Raw genomic sequence first — 15527 nt, forward strand, 5'->3', positions numbered from 1 at the left:
CGGTCAACAGCCAATAGGATCGCAGGATTAGATTTCAAACTGAGATAAACAACGGCAGTTGGTGCCAGTCTATGAACGTTCTTCGGGCGGACAGGACTGACTCAGCAGCGATCTACAGCGGAGAGAGACTTTTAAAGATGCGATTCTACGTCAGCGAGGAGGTTATATCGTCTACAGCGAGCGAGGAGAGGTACAACGCCAACTCTGAGTAACAGGGGGAAATTTGGGGAATTATTAATTACGGATTGACTTTGGGTGACTGTGGATTAATATGGGGGTATTGGGCTTCACTAACAATATTGGGGTATTGGGCTTCACTAACAATATGGGGGTATTGGGCTTCACTAACAATATGGGGGTATTGGGCTTCACTGATAATATGGGGGTATTGGGCTTCACTGATAATATGGGGGTATTGGGCTTCACTGATAATATGGGGGTATTGGGCTTCACTAATAATATGGGGGTATTGGGCTTCACTAACAATATGGGGGTATTGGGCTTCACTAACAATATGGGGGTATTGGGCTTCACTAACAATATGGGGGTATTGGGCTTCACTAACAATATGGGGGTATTGGGCTTCACTAATAATATGGGGGTATGTAGGTGACCTAAATAATATGAAGGTAGTGGGGGGGGGGGGGAATCACTAATAATATGGGGGTATGTAGGTGACCCAAATAATATGAAGGTAGTGGGGGGGGGGGGGAGGTCACTAATATTATGGGGGTATTTGGGTAATCTAAAATAGGGATGTCACGATACCAGAATTTTAAGTTCGATACCGATACCAGCTTTCTTATTTCGATACTCGATACTAATTCGATACTAAATAAAGTTTAAAAAAAAAAAAAAAAAACATGTAAAAATACAAATATACTGTAATTTCCCCCCCGCCTAGACTGCGAATATGATGCCCCTATGTACAACATTTTTATTTATCTGACTTTTTGATCACTTTGGATACATTTTATAGTTCTGACAATTATGCATGCAATGGTTGCAAAATACATGTATGTTCCTTTTTTTTTTTTTTTTTTTTTTTACTTATTTTGAAATAAAAAAAGGGAAAAGGGAGATTTTTGGAACCTTTATTATTATTATTATTATTATTATTTATTTTTATTTTTTTTAAACACTTTTTATTTCCCCTCTACCTCACAGCATACCTCCCTATGCACTACAATTCCCAGCATACCTTCTTATGCACTGCAAGTACCAGCATACCTTCTTGTGGGGAGTTGTGCACAAGGAGGTATGCTGGGAGTTGTAGTACATAAGAAGGTAAGCTGGGAGTTGTAGTGCACAAGGAGGTATGCTGGGTGTTGTAGTGCATAGGGAGGTATGCTGGGAGTTGTAGTGCACAAGGAGGTATGCTGGCATGTTGTGTCAGGAGGCTGCTGCACAACTGCAACTCCCAGCATACCTCTTTGTGCACTACAACTCCCAACCTACCTCCTTGTGCACTACAACTCCCCACAAGAAGGTATGCTGGGGGTTGCAGTTGTGCATTAGCAACCTCCTGACACAACAACTCCCAGCATACCTTCGTATGCACTAAAACCCCCACATACCTCCTTGTGTACTGCAACTCCCCACAAGAAGGTATGCTGGGAGTTGTAGTGGACACTGAGGTATGCTGGAACTTGTAGTGCACAAGGAGGCTGCTAATGCACAACTGCAACACCCAGCATACCTTCTTGTGGGGAGTTGTAGTGCACAAGGAGATATGGTGGGAGTTTCAGTTGTGCAGCAGCAACCTCCTGGCACAACAACTCCCAGCAGCATACCACCTTGTGCACTACAACTCCCAGCACACTTCCTTGTGCACAAAGAGGTATGCTGTGGGTTGTACTAGTGCACAACGAGGTATACTGCTGGGAGTTGTAGTGCAGCAGCAACCTCCTGACACAACTCCCAGCGTACCTCCTTGTGCACAACTCCCCACAAAAAGATATGCTGGGAGTTGTTCCACTGTGCTGGCGGGCCCTGGGGGGACGGCGACAGGATTGTGGAGGGACCCCACTGCAGCGGCAGGTCCTGGTGGGAGAGCTAAAGGGTGCAGGGAACCCCGCTGTATTAGTGGGTCCTGGAGTGTGCGGGAGACCCCCGCTGCACCGGCGGCTCCTGGAAGGTAGAGAACTGGAGGGTGCGGGGGACGCCGCTGCACCAGCCGGTCCCGGGGTGGGGAGACTGATAATGGTTTAATGACTGCCGCCCGCGGGAACGCGGGCCGCAATCATTAGCAGTGGGGGCCACTCCATATGCAGCAGACCTCTGCTGCATACGGAGCGGCTTGGGAGGGATTAAATGCCGCTGTCAGTTGTGACAGCGGCATGTACAAATAGCCGACACTAGCAATCACTATGTGCTGGCTATTTGAATTCCACGCCGTCGGGAGCTGAGAGCGCGCAGGTGGAGGAGGGGACACCAGGGGGCAGTACCCAGAGAATAAAGCCGGCGCTCAATTAGTCGCCGGCCGTGTTCTCTGAACTACACTTCATGTTAAATTGCGCTATTACGCAATTTAACATAAAGTTTCGATACCAGGAAATCCTGGTACCGAACCGTTTTTCTGCCCGAAATATCGATAGTAGTATCAATATTTCGGTGCATCGTGCATCACTAATCTAAATAATATGATGGTAGTGGGGGGATCACTGATAATATGGGGGTATTTGGGTGACTGTGGACATAATAAGTGGGTGTCTGCGGATATAATGGCGCTGTGAGATTATTATAAGACATATGATAACGTTTCTCCATTTCTTTCCTGTTTAGAAGAGGCGACATGAGCTCCAGGTAAGATATACAGTATATAGTAATGGCGAATCACTATACAGGGGGGACAGGACATACAGCGCACATATACACATATACAGAAGGAGCCGTATCCCCTCATGTCATTATCTCCTTCTATTTTAGATTTCCAGGACGAGGAGAACAAAGAGGAGGAGGACGACCCAGCCGAAAGAGGAAGATCCAGCAAATCAGCTACTATGAGGAGACGTGAGTGAATCTACTAAAGGGGTTAGCCTGGATTAGAAAAACATGACTGCCTTCTTCCAGAAAGAGTGCCACTCTTCTCTTCAGTTTGTATGTGGTATTGCAGATCAATTTCATTGAGGTGAATGGAGCAGAAGCTGTAGTTCCACATACAGTATAACCTGAGGACAGGTGTGGCACTGGTTTTTGAGGGAAAAAAAACTATGTTTTTTAATCCCAGATAATACCTTCAAAGGGGTTATCCAGCGAAAATCTTTTTTCTTTCAAATCAACTGGTGTCAGAAAGTTATATAGATTTGTAATTTACTTCAATTTAAAAAATCTCAAGTCTTTCCATACTTATTACCTGCTGTATGTCCTGCAGGAAGTGGTGTTTTATTTTCAGCCTGACACAGAGCTCTCTGCTGACATCTCTGGCCAAGACAGGAACTGTCCAGAGCAGGAGAGGTTTTCTATGGGGATTCATAGAAAACCGAGACAGAGTTCCTGTCTCGGCCAGAGATGTCAGCAGAGAGCACTGTGTCAGGCTGAAAATAAAACAACATTTCCCGCAGGACATACAACAGCTAATAAGTATGGGAAGACATGAGATTTTTTATTAGAAGTAAATTACACATCTATATAACTTTTTGGAACCAGTTGATTTGAAAGAAAATGATTTTTGCTGGATAACCCCTTTAAAAGGGAAGCAATCAGCTCAATTGGGCTGGTTTGGTTCCCTGAAGCACAGTATAAGGGTGGGTTCACACTACGGAATTCTTGCGGCTCCCCGCCTATGTCTAGTCACTGCTTTCTGCCTGTCAGGGCACATGTCAGGGATGAGTGACAGGCAGAGAGGTCCGTTACTGGCACCTCTCCCTGTCAATCATCCCTGCTGAACGCGTTTACAGGCAGAAAGACACGGGCGGGGAGACACCCAGATGACTACGTCCCCGCCTCTGCCTTAATTTTCTCGGGTATAAAGCTGCAGCCGCGGCCGGTATGTCAATCAGTCCAATTGGGCTGCTTGATTCCCTTAGAGAAGGACACAGTACAAATACAGTACGTATTCCATACTCTTATGTATTGACGTATGGCTGATCACCAGTTTAGCCTCATGGGAAAGACAACTCATTTAATGAAAAATAATAAAGCATAGAAACGGTTACAACAATGTCTCTTTACATATGTCCACAATGTTATACAACGCCATGCTTGTGCCTTTTTGTCTCACTTTGATTGGTATTTTTACCCAAACCAGAAGTGTAACCAGCATAGAAAAATATACATATATTGCACCTTTTCCTGTGTTTCCGGGTTTTGATAAAAATATTGACTATACAGAGGACCAAGATCCTGTGTGTGACCCCAGCCCTACTGCGCACAGAGAGGGCGCCCCCCTGTGGTCATGTCACATACTGACAGCAGAGACAATCTCACTGTACTATGCATGTGTGTCCTGTACAGTGTAAGGACTAAGATCAGCGCAGTGGACTTTATCTCACTGTCTTATAGGAAGATCATTCTCTGTTGCTCATAACAACCAATCAGAGGTCAGCTTTCACTTTGCCACCGCTCATTAGTATATGAAAGCTGAGCTGTGATTGGCTGCTATGGGCAACAATGGACAATATTACTATAATGGTGCGTTTACACAAACAGATTTATCTGACAGATTTTTTAAGCCAAAGCCAGGAACAGACTATAAACAGGGAACGGGTCATAAAGGAAAGACTGAGATTTCTCCTCTTTTCAAATCCATCCCTGGCTTTGGCTTCCAGAGATAAATCTGCCTGTGTAATCGCACCATATGACTGTGCGATAAATCTCCCTCAAAGCCATCATCATTGTGTTTTATGCTGCAGATTATGACATTGATGAAATCACAGCAAACAATAATGCAAGTGTGAACACAGACTTACTCCAAGAGCCTGGCTGTCAATGAGTGACGCCCCCTCCTATATATTGTATGGGCACAGCTCCTGTATGATCCCTCTTACATAGCACAAGCACAGCCACACATCAGCCTCCTCCATGCTGTACCCTGCAGCACATCTCACTTACTTACCATTGCCTTTATTACAGAGGTATCAGCTCCGCTCTGATCCTTCCTCATGGAGACTCACATTGAGGATTACATGTCTCCTCCGCTCTACACATAACAAAGCCAGGAGGAAAGTGAGATGTGCTGCAGTGTACAGCATGGAGGAGGCTGAGGTAGGGCTGGGCGGTATACCGCAAAAATACCGATACCGTCACTGGCGTCGGTTAACCGACCTCAACTTTGCCAGGACGGTATCTGCGGTATTTTTCCTTCCCTCACCCGGCGGCCGCTTGCTCTGCTCCCCTCAGGCTTCCTCGCGTCCCTCTTCCTCCGCTGCCTGGCCTGGGTAAAACTATTCTGCTGTCTGCGCCATGTGTGACGCTCGGCTCAGGACACTGATAACAGTGCTGCTGGGGGTAAGGAAGAAGGCTGGAGATGTGACAGGCTGTTTCCAGGTAGCAGCTCCCCCTCCAGTGTGTGCTCATCGCTGCTGCTGCTGCCGGACGGCTCTGGAAGCTGCACTCACAGCGAGCCGTGGCCCCCCTCTCCCTCACATACAGCGGCTGCAGGGGGTCAGGTATAGGTCAGCACATCCTCCCTCCACCGGGCACCGCACTCTGTCCCGCGCAGGAATCCTCTGGGCCCATTATCATTTGTCAGTGTTGGAAGCAGCCGCGTGCGACGCTCTGCCTGGGACACTGACAGCAGATATATGTGACAGGGAGGATTCCTGTGCGGGAGAGAGCGGTGCCCGGGGGAGCAAGGAGGTGCCGACCCCATACCTGACCCCAAGTGTATGTGCTGGGGGGGGGGGGGGGGTTCAGGGCAGAACAGCAGGTAAAATAGATAGATTGATATGAGAGAAATTAGATAGATTATAGATAGATAGGAGATAGATAGATAAGAGATAGATAGATATATGAGACATATCTATATCTATCTCCCTATCTATCTATCTATCTATCTATCTATCTATCTATCTCTTATCTATCCATCTCCTATCTATGTATCTATCTATCTCTATCCCTCCATCTCCTATCTATCTAGTATCTACTATCTGTATATCATCTATCTCCTATCTATATAAAATCTATCTATCTATATTAGATCGATAGATTATATATAGATAGGAGAAAAAGATATGAGAGAGGAGATATATTATAGATAGAAGATATGCAGATCGTAGATAGATAGATAGATAGATAGGACTATCGATATACTGTATAATCTATCTATAATACATAATATCTCCTCTCTCTAATATCTATCTATCTATCGATCGTTGATCGATAGATAGCTATAGCAAACAATATAGGCAGCACTGTGGGTGCCAGCAGACAAATCCTAGACCTTGGATCAAATCAGCTAGTAAAAAATACTCTGCAGCACTCTGATTGTAGTACAAATGTGAAAATGTGGATTTATTCCATAAAATGATGTGCAGCAAACTTCTTAAGTAAACCACAGGGTTTTAACGTCTCCTATGTGCCACTTGAAAATGGCATAGGAGACGCCGAAACGTCGTGTTTCAAATGGGTGTGGTTTTCAAAAGGGGGCGTGTCATAATTATCGCTCAATTTATCGTTACCGCGGCAATATGTACGATAAACCGCGATATTAATTTAGGCCATTATCGCCCAGCCCTAGGCTGAGGGGACACATGGTGGATGACATATGCACTATTCTATATCCATGTATTATGCAGTGATATATACTGTATATACAGAGATGTACCTGTCTGTGGCAGCCAGTGATCCCCCATAATACCCCACAGCAGTGACAGTCATAGACCCCCCAGGATAGTGTTATCTGTAACCACCCCCCTATGAGGGTGACTGCCATAGACCCCCATAACAATGACAGCTACAGGACAGATCACTCCCCTATAGTAGTAATAGCTATAGATCCCTCCATAACAATGGCTGCCATAGACGGCCACATGTAACCATGACAACCATGAACCTCTCCCATAATAGTGACACCCACTGTCTGCCCCCTATAGGACCCCATACAGAGAGTGACAGGACCCCCAGTAGTAGTAGCAGCAGGGTCCCCATAACATGGCCCCAGGGTCCAGGCATACACCACCTCTCCTCTGGCTGAGTAGGAAGCAGAATGGCTGCAGAGCCTGGGTCTCCCTGTAGGTAACACTGCCACCTGCTGGCTGCACCTGTCATACCTCCAGCAGCCTGGACATAGGGGCAGTGTCCTGCCTGAGGGGGAGGGGCCAGAAGGGGGATCCCTGTACAGGAGAAGTCACATATACAGGTATCTGAGGGGGAGGGGGAGGATCCCTGTACAGGAGAAGTCACATATACAGGTATCTGAGGGGGAGGGGGGGATCCCTGTACAGGAGAAGTCACATATACAGGTATCTGAGGGGGAGGGGCCAGGAGAGGGGGGATCCCTGTACAGGAGAAGTCACATATACAGGTATCTGAGGGGGAGGGGCCAGAAGAAGTCACATATACAGGTATCTGAAGGGTTAAACAGCCAGGAACAGAATTATATGAAAAGTGATCATAAAAGTCCCTTCACCAATATGATACCAATAAACTACAGAACATAGTGCAAAAAAGATCCATCACACACACAACACAGTGGAAGTGAAAAATAAAAATGTTTTAGGGGTCAGAATATGATGATTCTCAGTATTTATAGAATTTTTTAGCTTCTTCTAAGTAGTAAAACTGAACATAAAGTATACACATTTGGTACAGCTGTAACTGTGCTGACCTGAAGAGCAGAGATAACGTCACTTTTATCAGTTTATACTTCATATTGTATGAATAAAACCAAGAAAAAAAATGTTTTTTTTTCTTTCATTAAAGAGGAAATCCCATGAAAAAAACTGCTGCAAACTGGGGGAGGGTGCGGGAACATAATAAAATACATTCCTGTACCGATCCCTGCGCCCCCATAGCGCCACTTCCCCCGCTCTCTAACAGCCACCTGGTGTCATTTCTGTCCGGCTTCCTCATATGCCACATCCCCGGCTCCTGCTGCTGTCACACTCCCGCTGATGGCGTCCCACCCCAGTCACCCCAGATGGGCGATCCATCAGCCGGATACATGACCAGGACCGGTTTTAAGCTAAGCGAGGCCCTGGGCAAAATGAAAAGTGGGGCCCCAATTAAATGTACCATGTTTGCTATGGATTTGATGTGATATTTAGTCATTTCTTTACATTAATTTACACAGCATAGCCACAGTGTGAAATCTGTTGCGTAAGATCTGCATCAAACACAGTACATGTAGTAAATGTAGTGACGGCCATATTTACCTAAGTAAAAATAATAATCAGCCCATACTTACCTGCCCACGCTCCCTCGTCATGCTCCTCCTTGAGTCTCCAGGTCCCTGCACTCGGCCAGTCAATGTGCAGCCTGTGATTGGCTGATCGGCCATCAGTGAGCAGGGACCCAAAGTCTCAAGCAGGAGCTTGACAGAGCCTAGGCAGGTAAGCTGTTTATTATTTTTACTGGTAGCTAATTAAAGGGTACCTGTCATTTTATAAAAACTTGTGGAATTTTTTTTTTTAATGTGCAAGGGGGGAGGGAAGGGGGATCTTAGATGTGCTGAGGGGGGCATACACACTACCCCCCCCCTGCTTCTGACAGCCTGACACCACACATACACATCCCCCAGCCCTCGGCGTCTCTGCATCTCTCGGCGCTAAAGAATGAACATTTATTCATCAGCGTGGGGAGAGGAGGCGCGCGAGCCTCCCATAGACTGTCATTATGACACAGAGGCTGGTTGCATTCTGTGGCGGACAATTCCGCCGTTCCTGCTCTGTGTGAAAGGGGCCTTACACAGAGCTCAGGGGATGGGGCGCTCTACACTACAAGCATGAGACCAGTGGACGGCTCAAGATGACAGCAGGCCCACCCAGCATTAGCCCATTAAGGTGGCTCTGCAGCTACTGAGGGGGCCTGTGCTATGAGCAATTAGACCCCTCTGATCATCCCCAGCTTACTGCCTATTCCATTTCAAGAGATGGGCTGCATTGTAAGTCTATGGATAGGAAATAGGTTTCCTGGATGCCATAATGGATACTCTTTCTCTGGCATTAAAGGGTTTGTCCAGCGAAAATCTTTTTCTTTCAAATCAACTGGGGTCAGAAAGTTAGATAGATTTGCAATTTACTTCTATTAAAAAATCCAAAGTCTTCCCATACTTATCAGCTGCTGTATGTCCTGCGGGAAGTGTTTTATTTTCAGTCTGACACAGTGCTCTCTGCTGACATCTCTGGCCGAGACAGGAACTGTCCAGAGCAGGAGAGGTTTTCTATGAGGATTTATAGAAAACCGAGACACAGTTCCTGTCTCGGCCAGAGATGTCAGCAGAGAGCACTGTGTCAGACTAAAAATAAATCATTTCCTGCATGACATACAGCAGCTAATAAGTATGGGAAGACTTGAGATTTTTTAATAGAAGTAAATTACAAATCTATATAACTTTCTGACACCAGTTGATTTGAAAGAAAAAGATTTTCACTGGACAACCCCTTTAAATATGGCATACAGGAAACCTATTTACAGCTATAGCAGGGAGGCACAGCTCCCCGCTACCATTAACTTCCCTGTCACCTCTTTTCTCTGCTCCTAATGCTGATCCCCAGCTACACCCATCAGTTCTGTCTGCAGGTGATGGCTGTGTGTAGCAGGTGATGGCTGTGTGTAGCAGGTGATGGCTGTGTGTAGCAGGTGATGGCTGTGTGTAGCAGGTGATGGCTGTGTTTAGCAGGTGATGGCTGTGTGTAGCAGGTGATGGCTGTGTGTAGCAGGTGATGGCTGTGTGTAGCAGGGCAGCGGCATGTAGCAGTGCTGAAGCAGGTTGGTTGTCCACTACTTCACCTCCGCTACACATTGATCCTTTATGACTTCCTCTAGGAATGGAATAGTGCGATTGGGAGAGGCTGCTTGGAAACATGTTTTGCTGGATTGGAGATTGTACACTCATGTCTTACTTTTTGGGGACATTATGCATTCATTCTCAACAATTATCCAGCCTGTAAAAATTGATCACCTGATAGGTGATTGAAAATAGATTGGTGGTGGTCTAACTCCATGCACCCTCATCTATTAGCTGGGGCTGCCATGCTGATGCAGGCTGTACTGATGTTCCCTTGCATTTGCCCTTGTAGTCACTGTCCTAATACTAGCGGTGTAAGGACCTGCAGCATGGCCTTATTAACATGAATGAGACCACACTGCAGTACCTATCTCCAGCAGCATTAAAACTATGACAACTGCAAGGACTAATGCAGCTAAACATTGGCTGTGACCTTTCATGAGCGCCTTGACCCTTCAAACAGCTGAGTATCTGGATGTGGAGGAGGAGAGGCCATCAGATATTACAGGCTGGATAACCTCTAAAAACTGCCTGAATTAGAGAATTATTTTTTTTTAATGGACTATTAGTATTGTGACACCTTACCCTTCTCCCACAGTACATCAGCCATCCCAGGAGAGCCGCCAGAGAAGAAGAGGAAGAAGATGGTGGAGCCGATCCCACAGACAGAGGTTTTTGCCTCTTTCTTCAGGATCCTTGGTAAGACTCATTGCAAAGACACCAACCTACACACAATCACATGAGCAGTCCCTCTTGGGTGTTTCAATTCAATAGTAGAGATAGCGATTGGCACTAAGTTAACCCTATATGGTCCAACAAGTATCCAGAGTTTTCTATTTAAATGTGGTGCTCACTTCTTTACATTGCACTTCAGGTATGCCAGTACCTCACCTCTTTGGTGTTTCCCATGCCGGGATTGTGGGATCCGCACTAACTGCTAGGACCAGAGACATTGCCAGTCCTGGTAGAGTAGTTTAACCTGTTACATGCTGCGGTAAAATCATGACCATGGTATGTAACAGATCTGTGGGTCTTTCATTGGCAACCTCATGTCATGATTGTAAGATTTTCCAATACTAAAAGACTACCCCAAAATAAAGTATTTTTTTTTTTAAGAGGATAATATATATATCACAACAGTTTTTGCTTTTAGTCCCTACAAAACCGTACAGTATATGACATTATAGCTGTGTAGAGAAGTGACATTAGAGCTGGGGACTCTGGGGTCTTTCATTCTAATATACCCATCAGTCACACATTACTCTATGTTCCTCCTGCTGCTTCTTACAATATATTTTGTCCGTTTTGTCATTTTCTTGTGATCACAGATTGTGAAATTTATTGAGTGAAATTATATTACAATAATGTTATTTCTGCTCTTTTTAGAGGACAGCCACATCCGACTATTCCTGGCCAGGGATCGCTGTTACAAGATCTCGGACAAGGTAGTATAACATTATATAGAGAGAGACACATGACTGTACAGGACAGAATCCCCACCAGATGTGCAGGTTATGTGGTCATTATATTACTGAATTACATGTATATGCATGGGTTATGTGCTAATGTTTTTTTAACAGTTTTGCTCCATTTGGTTTCTGCAGCATTCATGTATTACAGACGTCCAGGATAAACATGTCCATCAGTTGTATCTGGTATTGCACCTTATCTCCACTGCAGTGAATGGTAGTAAGCTGCAATACCACATACACACATATACATATACACATACACACACACACACACACATATACACACATACATATACACACACACACACATATATATATATATATATATATATATATATATACACACACACACACACACACACACATATACACACATACATATACACACACACACACACACATATATATATATATACACACACACACACACACACACACACACACACACACACACACACACACACAGCTATGTTTGTTTCTCTGACCCTGTGCAGCCACTATCAGTATTGTAGAAATCTACTAGCAGTCTCTACCTTTCTTCTCATCCTACTAGTTCCTCCTGGCAGTCGTTCTCGAGTACTTGTGGAGAGCGAGGATAAGTACCGAGAATTATAGAAGATACTTCTTTCCAGCCCTGTGAGTTTCTTTTCTCTTACCTGATATGTATACACATTCTGATGAATAAAGAGTAAAATAAGTTATAGAACTAGAAAATCCTTGTAGATAACTTGTATAATATCTTCTGCCAGGTTTCTAGCCAACCAGATGGAGGAGGAAGAAGACTATCTACATGAGATCTACCCGTGGGACCTTGGAACCAGCTGGAAGATGAAGACCGAAGACCTGCACGAGAGACGCAACCAGTTGCTCATCCGCCTTGGATTCCGTGCTTGGGTGGACCGGGACACCTGCGACTTCGTAAGTAAAGAGGAAAAATATATGTCCAGTCTGTGTAGAATCTCTGGTAATAATTGTATTGTAACACATGTACGATTTCTTTCTAGATCATGGCCAAACATCGCTTACACTGGGCATGGGCAAGAGACCGGCAGATCCACCACAGCCGGTCCAACCGCTATTTTAGGAGAGATGAGAGCGAGTTCACCATCTACGGCCCAGAGAGGATCCCACCATCGTGCGCCCTTTGTAAGAACTGCCAGATGGAGAGCAAGGTGGCACCCGGCACCGCAGAGTCATGAACATCACAGGTGAGTAAAAGGCTGGTGTGGAACAGTTTAAAGGAGTACTCTGGAGAGGAAAAAATGTATTTAATAGATCACTTTAATGAAGCTATATTACTTTGTAATATAACTTGATTAAAAAATGTATAGTATGTAATTCTGGTTCCTGGCAACAGTGAGGGGCGAAATGGCTCCTCTGCTGCCACCACTGCTTGTATTGGGAATTGCAGGGCTCCGAGCCCTGCAGTTCCTTATCTCCTGCTATGTTCTAGTGCTACTGCAAAGCACTATACAGAGCAGGATGCAGGCAACATGCCCCATGTACTGCGCTAAACAAGCACTGATATTCTGCATCAGAGCTGGCTTACAGAGCCTATTACACAGCTCCATGCCTGAGGCATCTGCCACACATGTCTAGTGCACATAAAGATGCACAGGTTAAAAATAAATGATCGATCTATGCTGCTGAAGTGCTTGTTTTTTGTTTGATCACTGTATCTACAGTATTACATACAGCAATATCTGTCTGATTTTGCAGTTAATCACTCCATGTAATAAGCCCATTACCTTTAAATGACTCAATGACGGGGAATTGAGGAAAGAGGGCTTCTTCCTTATTTACTATCTCAGGCAATTGGGAGCATTAAGAACCCAACAGACACATGGCATGGAGGAATGGCTTAAATTTCAGTTTTAAATATTAAATCCTTAATCATATTCAAGGCAGGCATAGAAAAATGAGGTGAAGTATTGATTGAGGGCAGATGTCATTATTAAGTGATTTACAACATAGAATCTTTGTTATTGTCTACCATTTATTAGTGTCTGGAATATAGCATGACATGCATTGCTTCCCTCACTGATGGTTTGCTTTTTGTAGTAAACATGTAGAAGTTACCTTATCTCTTTTCTTATACCTAGCATGTGCTGTTGCCAGGATGGGGGCCAAGAACTTCAATATCACCTAGGATGAGAAGACCCAGAAGCCTACAGGATGAGGTTGTATGCTTTATATGCACACACATCTGCATTTTACACATAGTGTTACCTCCCTTAGTATGCCCAGAGGAAGGGTAGTACAGTGGCCATGGATTCCCTTCAGGTTTCCTCCACAGGGGGTTTTTCCTGACCTGAGTGTTGCTGTACTGGGAGGTAGCAACCACAACACAACAACACACAACACATACAATAAATTTCACATTGTTTAACATTCAATACTCTGTCTGAGTCATTTCTTCAGTGTCTTTGTGTGGGTTTATAGAGATTCTCCCATTAAAGCCTATTGTATTGAATTGTAGTGGTCTATGGCAGCTACTCAGATGAATAGTTAATGTTATCCTACAGGGAAAGCTTAAGTCCACTGTATGGGGAGCTGCTCATGCCTTTATTGGGCATGGAGCATTATGCTCAGCCAATCGCGGCTGAGCAGCTGATAACGGGGCAGAGGGGGCCGGCATGAGGGACGGCTGGAGCGGTGCGGCCGGTCTTCCGAAGATGAAGTTGTTCGACCCAAGATGGCGGCCGGGGTCGACAGTAATCTGGTGAGTATACCGCACCACACTTCCGGAGGTGGGGGGACACGGGGAAGGGGTCCATTCACTTACATAACACACATTACAAAGTTGTATAACTTTGTAATGTGTGTTATTTAGTGAATAATTTTTAAACGCCGCACTACCCCTTTAAGGTTTTATTTAATTGCTTTATTAGCAGATTTTAAACAGATAAATAAAGCCATTGCAAATGTTCTACTCACATTTGTTTTTGTCATAAGTTTGGTGCATTCACCTGGACATCTCCAGAGTTCTGTGTACATTGAACATTGAGTACTTACATACTGAGACTGGCATGGGGAATTCCCTGTGGGCCCCAAACTTATGTGTGACCCCAAGTGATTAGGCCCCTGCCCTTGGGGGGAGGGGGCCACTCAGCTGCCAGGTTCTGCACCAAGCTCCTTATCTGTAAGTGCTCTTAATGAGTTAAAGGGCCACTGGCTCACCATACTGTTAATCACCCTTGTGGCCGCAGGAAGCACTAAGTCTCTTCCCCGGCGTTCCAAGTGATGTCACTTGTGAGCAGAGAGAAAGGGGAGACGCCAGTGGACTTTGTGGGAGTGCAATGAGAACCAAAAAAAACAGAAATAAATACAATTTCTCATTGATTACTATAGGACACATCAGGTCTCAGTTTTTCTTCAGCTTGGCTCTGTTCCATTACTTTCTGTTTTTTAACTAACAAAAAACAAAAAATTTTACAGATTTCTTTGTGAATGTACAGTGTATGTGCGTTCAAGGTTTTACACTAAGGTTTTACAGCATCCATTGAACGACTTGAAATGATCTGCTACGAATTAACCCTTACCACTACATCTAAAGGTGGAGGAAGAATAAAGTGAAATGAGGAGGGGTTATTTCACTGACACATGGTTTCCCCCTCTATGAGGACAGCAATGCCTTTTGTCTCCACAGTCAATAAATCACCTTGAATAATGTAAAATAAACAGTGTAAGCACTTACTGTAACTGTGCAGATTACACTTCACTGACTGTATTTGCCCAATAGCTTTGATCACCTACTTCCCTGGGACAAAACAAGCTGCAGCACATATCTCCTACACAACAAGCGTGTTCTCTGTGGACAGGCCATATCATCACTGTGTGGTTTGGAATAAAGCTCCCGTTGGTCCGACAAGCAGGAGGGCAGCACTTCCACTTTCTGTCACTTTCTACTGTGCTGCATATTAGCGTTGTGAGAAGACCTCTGGATTAGGGGCCTGGTCACAGTTGTGATCCCTACAACCCTTAGAGCAGGGGTGGGGAACCTTTTCCATGTCGAGGGCCGGTCGAGCATTAATAAAATCATTCTAGGGCCGCATACCATGCGCAGCAGTTAGTAGTGTGTTTGCAGCACCCGGGGCAAGGCAAAGTATTGTTCCCCTAATGCCCCTGCTATTGTAGTTAACCCCCAGTGCCTGTCCCTTGTAGTC

At 45.0% G+C, this 15527-nt stretch overlaps 1 protein-coding gene across 2 annotated transcripts; it reads left to right on the forward strand.

Annotated features, from left to right (window-relative positions):
* The first annotated feature begins 53 nt into the window (after nt 1-53).
* Nucleotides 54-13757, forward strand: LOC138799252 (speedy protein 1-B-like). Of its 2 annotated transcripts, XM_069980171.1 has the most exons (9): nt 54-190; nt 2785-2805; nt 2929-3012; nt 10488-10588; nt 11276-11334; nt 11915-11997; nt 12111-12279; nt 12366-12569; nt 13464-13757. In XM_069980171.1, the coding sequence occupies exons 1-8, from the start codon at nt 72-74 to the stop codon at nt 12558-12560; spliced, it is 831 nt and encodes a 276-aa protein (XP_069836272.1). In that variant the 5' UTR covers nt 54-71; the 3' UTR covers nt 12561-12569; nt 13464-13757. The 2 variants fall into 2 exon arrangements, with proteins under 2 accessions (XP_069836272.1, XP_069836273.1); XM_069980172.1 differs by lacking the exons at nt 54-190; nt 2785-2805; nt 2929-3012 and adding an exon at nt 7056-7172.
* The last annotated feature ends 1770 nt before the right edge of the window (nt 13758-15527 follow it).

The sequence above is a fragment of the Dendropsophus ebraccatus genome, chromosome 8, assembly GCF_027789765.1.
Source record: "Dendropsophus ebraccatus isolate aDenEbr1 chromosome 8, aDenEbr1.pat, whole genome shotgun sequence".
Taxonomy (NCBI): Eukaryota; Metazoa; Chordata; class Amphibia; order Anura; family Hylidae; genus Dendropsophus; species Dendropsophus ebraccatus.

Excerpts from the sequence above, each read along its gene's own strand:
- LOC138799252 (XM_069980171.1), top strand. The coding sequence starts at position 72 with ATGAACGTTCTTCGGGCGGACAGGACTGACTCAGCAGCGATCTACAGC. Across the intron at positions 191-2,784 it reads TCTACAGCGAGCGAGGAGAG|AAGAGGCGACATGAGCTCCA; the intron begins GTACAACGCCAA and ends TTTCCTGTTTAG. Across the intron at positions 3,013-10,487 it reads ATCAGCTACTATGAGGAGAC|TACATCAGCCATCCCAGGAG; the intron begins GTGAGTGAATCT and ends CTTCTCCCACAG.